The 7,389-nt window shown below is 35.2% G+C and overlaps 1 protein-coding gene across 1 annotated transcript in view; it reads right to left on the bottom strand.

Annotated features, from left to right (window-relative positions):
• PLSCR5 (phospholipid scramblase family member 5) overlaps positions 1–7,057 on the bottom strand; it is a 17,870-nt gene extending 10,813 nt beyond the window's left edge. Inside the window, exons 1-2 of the mRNA XM_008707523.1 lie at positions 7,045–7,057; positions 1,661–1,824 (exon numbers count right to left, since the gene is read on the bottom strand). Coding sequence (XP_008705745.1) covers positions 1,661–1,824; positions 7,045–7,057 — 177 coding nt within the window. The remainder of the gene's footprint in view (positions 1–1,660; positions 1,825–7,044) is intronic.
• Positions 7,058–7,389: the final 332 nt, after the last annotated feature.

The raw sequence follows: 7,389 nt of genomic DNA, 5'->3' as shown, positions 1-7,389 counted from the left end.
ATATATATATATATATATATATATCTTACAGACTTGTGGTATAAAACATTTAAAATGCTCATTTATCCTGTTATAAGTACACTGCTTTAAAGCAAGCAAGTGTTCTTTTAGTATAAGGTGAATAAATTATGTTTCCCTTTGAAGTAAACTATTCACCAATTTGTGGCATATTTTTATTTTCTGAAAAAGAATACCAAAGGTATATGTCTGGAAAATTGACTTCATTTTAGAACTGAAGCCAATGGGTTCATATCTCTATTTATGGAATGTAAAAAAAAAAATGTATTCATGTCAAGCATCTGGCTCCGGGTGTGTCATCATTCATGGATGGAAGAAGAATATGTGATGACCATATGTGATCATCAAACCTCAGCCCTCTGGCACTGGTATATCACTTTTATACTTGGCAAAACCTTGTCTGACAACATTCCCAAACAGCTTGCAGCAGTTAATCAACTCTAGTCAGCTATTACAGCTGATCCTTTCTGCAGATGGAAGATGGTAGGTTAGCTTTTCCAGCTCTTTTACATATCTCCCTGAGCTCTCCAGTCTCTGAAGTGCATTTGTCTGCCAGTGGGTTTCTGGAGAAGGCATCTGCAATTATAAACATTTTCTCAGGAACATATGCTGCATGCAGCTTAAACCCTATCAGGCATAACAGAAATCTCTTGTACCTTAAGGGAATTAACACAGAGATTTGATTTTGATAAAGGAGATAGACTTTATAGTTTGAAAGAATGCCAAATAAGCTGAAAATAGCAGCAGATGTGTTGACATCTCAATATTAGAGTATTTCTAATCTTTTGCAGGATAAAATACAAAAGCAACAATAATATATATAAATATAATCGCTCCTTATGAGTCACATAATTCAGATGATGGTATTTCTTGATTGATTTGTTGTAAGGCTTGAATCACTGCTCACCCTCCAATGACTATATTTAATAATAATGTGATCTTTTAAGCAAATCAGCCTGGAGATGCAACAGTATCAAAGACAATGACGGTAACTTGGTAACTTGCTTTGCCTTGGATTTATAGACACCTTTCGAGATTCAGCTGAAGACACTGAATTCTCAGATCATTACAGAAGTCTCTCCTGAGTACTTAGATCCTTAACAACCTTTCTCTCCTCTACGCACCTGCACACATTACAACTGTGTGTTTATCTGGCTTTAGTACATAGCCTTGCACTTTTTGTCAACCTTTTTTGAATGCCAATTAGGTTGCAGAATGTTTGGGTGAGAGGGACTAGGTTTTATGCTTTTTATATGTCTTGATGATAGCAAGTACTCAATAAATATTCTCTAATTAAATAGCTGTAGGTGACTAGACATGTCAGACAATTCCTTGAGGATGCATTTGCTTATACCTTGAGCAATGAGCAGAAGGAGGATAAATGTGCTTAAAAGCTCCATCAAAAATGTTTAGTGTCATCACTCTGCCAAATAAATAAGGAAAAAAGAAGTGGGAATAAAAGAGAACAAATTTCTTTCCAAATAACAGAGATAATTTTTTTCATAATTTCATGGTTTATACTGCTTTTCTCACTTCACTAAGTGATTTGTTGAAGTTCTTCAAGCATGGTTGGAAAGCAAGAAACCAAGTCTGTATTCATTTTAAGGGGTGAAGGTTTGTAGAAATAGAGAGATAAAAACACCTGGCTTAAATATTCTAGACCAGGAGGGAGACTGCCTGGCGGAGGGAGAACTGGCTGCCACACTTGGTTCCCTGTGTTGGGAAGAGAGACGTGAAAGCTGTGGTCAGGGTCTGGAGCTCCAGGAAGAAAGCCAGGCAAACCTCTCCTTCTTTGGTTCTGTGCATCTGCAAGAGAATGAAAAGCTCAGCCCATATTTAAATTTAGGCCATTTCACTGAGTTTTTCTCATACTATTTGTTACTTCTGAATTTAGAGGGTCAATGATCTCCTGCATTTTCCCTATTCATTGTTGCTATCACTTAACCCCTAAACCAGAGAAAAAGAAATGCAGAAGATGGCTAATAGTGTTGTGAGAAAATGTTGGATAATTTGGACACATAAATGATTCCAAAAATGTATTGTTTTGAAAGCAAGTTAAACTGTTCAAAGAGCTGAAAAATTATAAACCCCAAAAGGAAAAGAAATGGTAAAAGGAACTACATATTCTCTACTCATAAAAGGATAAACTTAGACATCGGTTTTGAATCATAATTATGAGTTTCGAGGCATAAACTCCTTTCCTCAAATATTATGAAGGTACCTTGTAATTGCTGAGAATGTTTTGTCTCTTTTTGTCAATACTACTGCTATGGCTAGGTTTAATTCAGTGGTCCTTAACTCTTTAGGCTATACCAGAACCACCTCACCTGGAGGGCTTGTTAAAACACAAATTCCTGGGCCCCACTGCAGAGTTTCTGATTTGGGAGTGAGGCTTGAGAATTTGCATTTCTATTAAGTTCCCAGATGAGCTAATGCTGCTGCCTGACCATACGCTCTGAGAACTAATGGTTTAATTCTACCTACTGTGAGAATATTCAAACTAATTTATCAGCTTAAGGGCAGTATAATATCTAATGAAGCTTTGATTTCTCAGTATTTTGTATAAAAGCATCCAAACATTTTTAACAGTGTGAATCCCTTTGTAGGGATCCCAATATTACAAAAGATAAAATAATTACAGAATTCTATAATGTTTGGCTTTTTTTTTTTTTTGAGAATCACCTGTTTTCTATATTGTTGTGAGGTAAAAATGTTACTATTCCCATTATCTGTTAGATTAAAATTTAGAGAGTTGCTATTTATCTTGCATTAGTCTGGAACCTGTGTAGTATCATGCATAAGACATAATAATGTGTGGAAAAAATCTTCTCTTTTAAAAATATAAATTATTGCCTTTCTACTATCATTTTTCTCTTTTTTCTTTTCACACGATTGCCATTTAGATTTCTCCTTCATTAGATACCATTTTTTTCAAAGACTATCAGAGTTTTTATTCCTCATCTTTATTAATCCATAAATTATTGGAGTTTGACAACACTATGCTGTTTTAGATTGAGCATAGGTATGGATCAAGATTTGGTAGGTATTTTCAAATATTAGAGGGGCCCTTATGAAAACAAGTAATTAACACTATTCTAAAGACATATGAATGGGAAGGACAGGAAAATCGTTTACAATAAGGAAAAGTTTATAACAGCGGCACACAGATTTGAGTAAGTACTCTCATTGTATCTATATAATTCACAGTAGATTAGAATGGTCTCTTGGCCTCTCCCAAATTCATGGAAATTTTGTCTATGTGGGGGTGTATTTTTCAGAATCTTTTAAATCTCTAAAAAGTTAATTTGAAGAAAGGACTGAGTTTCCTTTGGAAATAGTAAATTCCTCACTATTAAGAGAATTCAAGCATAGCCTGAATGAGAGGGATTAAACACACAAACAAACTGGTGAAGGAACATGGGCATCCAAGGAATGGTCCTTTGGACGCTGACATAAGCTATTCGCAGTAATAATAGATTCTTTAAGTTTGTGTATACATGTGGTGTTAATGAGAAACAATTGCCAGGTGATTCATTTATTTATTTAACATTCAGGTTGTAGAAATAGATGAAGATAGGTGTTTAAGTTTGTACTGGTCTGTGACATTTACAACTTGGACATGCTTTAGTGTTAAGACCATATGGAAACAAACTTGTCATTTGGCCTCATTAAAATAGAGCTCCATATAGGGGCACCTGGGTGGCTCAGTTGGTTAAGCTGCTGACTCTTCACTCTAGCTTGGATCATGATCTCAGTGTCTTGGGATCGAGCCCCACATTGGGACTCTGTGCTCAGCGGGGAGTCTGCTTCAGGAGTCTCTCTCTTCTTCTGCTCCTCCCCCTGCTCTCTCTCTAAAATAAATACATAAATCTTTTAAATAAATAAATAAGATTGAGTTCCATACCAAGAATATTATAGCAGTTTGCTTCCCACAGGACCCATCCGGAACTTCTCGGATGTGGACAGACAAAAAGCATAGAGGCTCAAGTACTCCTCTTGCTCTGGAGGAGGTGGCCTGAATGGAACCTCCATCAGTAAACTGGGGAGGAAGACTGTGTAACACCATGTCTGATTTGGGAGAGGAGCAGTTGACCAATACAGCAAGGTCAACTGAAAATAGTAACATGGGACAAACAATCCTTTCTTTAGCTTAATGCCAAAAGCCTTGTCATTGACTTTCAGAGAAAAATAGAGGCAAAATTATGATCTAGGGAAAACCAGTTCATAATGATAAAATTTAGGATAGAAGTTCATCCTGGGTGTGAAGGTATATGACTGTTGACCCAAAAGGGAACTTTATGAGGTGCCAGAAATGTTCAATATTGTAATTTTGTTGGTGGTTACACAAGTGCATCCTTATTTAAAAAAAAAAATCATGGGGCGCCTGGGTGGCACAGCGGTTAAGCGTCTGCCTTCAGCTCAGGGTGTGATCCCGGCGTTATGGGATCAAGCCCCACATCAGGCTCTTCTGCTATGAGCCTGCTTCTTCCTCTCCCACTCTCCCTGCTTGTGTTCCCTCTCTTGCTGGCTGTCTCTATCTCTGTTGAATAAATAAATAAAATCTTTAAAAAAAAATCATGAACTTAAGTTTGGTGCTCTTTATGCACTTTACTGTATACATGCTATCCTTCAATTAAAAAAACATATTGGGATAAATTTCTAAAAATAGCTGGCAGAAGATTATTAGATTCTCTCTCGTCATCAATTTTATTGTTAGATTAGCAAATTATTCCAATTCTATCTTGTAAGCTATGTTTGTTGTGACAAAATGCAGGTTATTGAGTGTCTTGGAAGTGGCTCTATGTTCAGGACCCAGGGTCTTTGGGTCCTTAGACCTCAAAGCAGGTCCAGAAGCAGAAATGTACTCGGGGCCCAGGGCAGATCATGTTAAAAGTCTGAGTAGGGTCTCACGTGGAAACTTTTGGGATCACCATTGTGACATCACTTGCTTCCTTTTCTGAGATGTCAGTTCATTTTGGAGCAGCTTTTAAAGATAGCTTCTGTTCAGTTTAGATCATCCTGGAAACTTCTGTCTGCCTCAAACTTAAAATTTGGGACCAACTTGTTCTTAAATTGTGTTTATTTATGCTAAATCAGGGGACTTCAGACCACACAAATATTTCTTCATTTCTAATAGCATCCAGTATTCAGACTGTCCTTTGGTTTAGTGGTGCTGATTAAACTGCCCACAAAATGTGTGAAATATCCAATTACCCTGTATTCCCTGGAAGAATAGTAACTGCCAACACAGTTCATGGGCCAGAGGACTTTCACGATGTTATAAATAATGTTCTGCAACATATTTGAAGAAAACTGTCTACAAAAATGTTTTAGGTAAATAATGATGATAATCTGACTGGCCCTCTCAAGTCAGATTTCTGATTCAAAGGGAAGTTTCGTTTTCATTTCCTTTCAATAGAATAGAGTCTCTAACAGATGTTTTACCCACTTCATGTGCTAAATAATTTGAGTAGGTTGCAGGAGTATTAGTTTTCCACCTGAAGTTTTGACTCCAAGTTTAAGTGGTGAGTCTTTATCATTACTGAACATCGCTGCTTTTTTGGTAGATTAATCATATTTTGATCTTCCTATTGCTTTCCAGTCACAAGTTCCTTCAAAGACTCAGACCACCAGATAAAGAAGGAACTCCTTTGAATTTCTATCTGGCTTTGAATTTCTATCTACTCTTTTAAAAATGTATAACTAGCTTATAAATATTTCACATACTCTGCAACTCTTTACCTTACAGGCTACGGTTGTTGCTGTAACTCTTATAAAGTGATGAAGTGTTTTGGATTAAGTGTTGGTGTCAGTCTTAAATGGAAGAAAAAACTTGTCAAGACTTTTTTTTGTTCGCTTTCAAATATAAAAATGAGGCACACATATATTAACATTCATGATTTTGTTGTTTCATGTCTGTATTTTACAATTTGTGTGAGATTTCGCTGTGATTCTCAGGGACTGGTGTTATGTTAAATGTTGAAGAAAAATGAAAAGATTACCTCCTGCGTTCCATATTAAATAGCATTCCAAAGTGTGTTTTGATAAAGAAAGCAAATAAACATACATGCTTCTTTGAATGCTTCATTAATTTAATTTAGGATATTTTAAATTGGTGGACTCTATTATCCTATTTGTAATTAGGTTAAAAAAGTTTCTGCCAATTATACTAATCATAATTCTTCATGCTAAAACTTTTTATTATAGGCTAGAGGTTAATGGTTTGTTTGATAATGGAATGAAACACAGTATAATCTCATTTTTAATATAATTTCACAAGTATTTTTAGTGAGATTGAAACTTATTACTTTCAAAGACAACCATATCTCTTGTCTTTTGAGACGTTATTTAAAGTAAGACAGTACTAATGATATTTATGCAGTTTTAGGAATTTGAGGGAAAAATTCCTAGCTCCCCCCTAACAAAGTCCCTAATTAATCTGCTTACTTAAATAGTTATTTTCTGTCTGCTTTTTTATATATAATTTACTATCAAAGAATTTTGGAAGATTTTTGCTTCATAATTCAGCAATATTTATTTCTAGTCCACTAAATGTATTAGAATTTACCAATAACAAATATTGAATTCTTTATAATAAATGGCTGTAGCACACATTTTAAACAACAAATGGGAAATTTAAAAATACTGAACTGTACTTTAACACTTTTTAACTTATGCGTGAAAAGTTTTCTTCAAATCCCTTTAAACTTAGAATATCAACCTGTCCTTGTGTTTGGCATTAAATATTGCCCTTCTAGATTCCGCTATGAAGCTTTTCTTATTAATTCACTATATTTATTTTCATGATAACTAAAACATTGTTTATATGTTAACTTTTACATTCAATCAGATAGCGTTTTTTTAAATTTAATGGAACATGTTCCTTGAAGTTAAAAATTCCAGTGTTCAAAAGTGATGAATGACAGGTTTTAAAGTATCAATCTCACTGATAGTAAAATCCCTACAACTAAGTATTTTTAGTCATAAATAAGGAAAAATTTATTAGCTAGCTATGTTTACTCTTACCTTTAGAGGCCATGAAGATGTCTGAGTCACTTCTTCAAAGGCAGCCAGGTTAAAAGAAAAGGCTTTTCTTGTTGCAGCAAGGAGAGAAAACACAGCATGCATAAAACTTCAGAAGGTGTCTGTCTACTTCATGTCAGCTTACAAATAACAGAGGAAGGCAGCACCTTACTGTTTCCAGAGTGATGTATTTTATCACTTCAGACAACAGGGGGAGACGAAGCTATCACCAAAGGTAAACGCTACTCAAACCATCATATCTCTTGGTGGCTGAAGGAACAATTTGAAAATAATGAAAACAAGAAAGGAAAATATGCAATACTCATTTTAAGTATTGCATTGTTTTCA

The sequence above is a fragment of the Ursus maritimus genome, unplaced genomic scaffold (genome assembly GCF_017311325.1).
Source record: "Ursus maritimus isolate PB19 unplaced genomic scaffold, ASM1731132v1 scaffold_20, whole genome shotgun sequence".
In the NCBI taxonomy this organism is placed as follows: Eukaryota; Metazoa; Chordata; class Mammalia; order Carnivora; family Ursidae; genus Ursus; species Ursus maritimus.
Note: the sequence above shows the minus strand (reverse complement) of the source record. Positions and strands in the feature narration are given on the sequence as shown.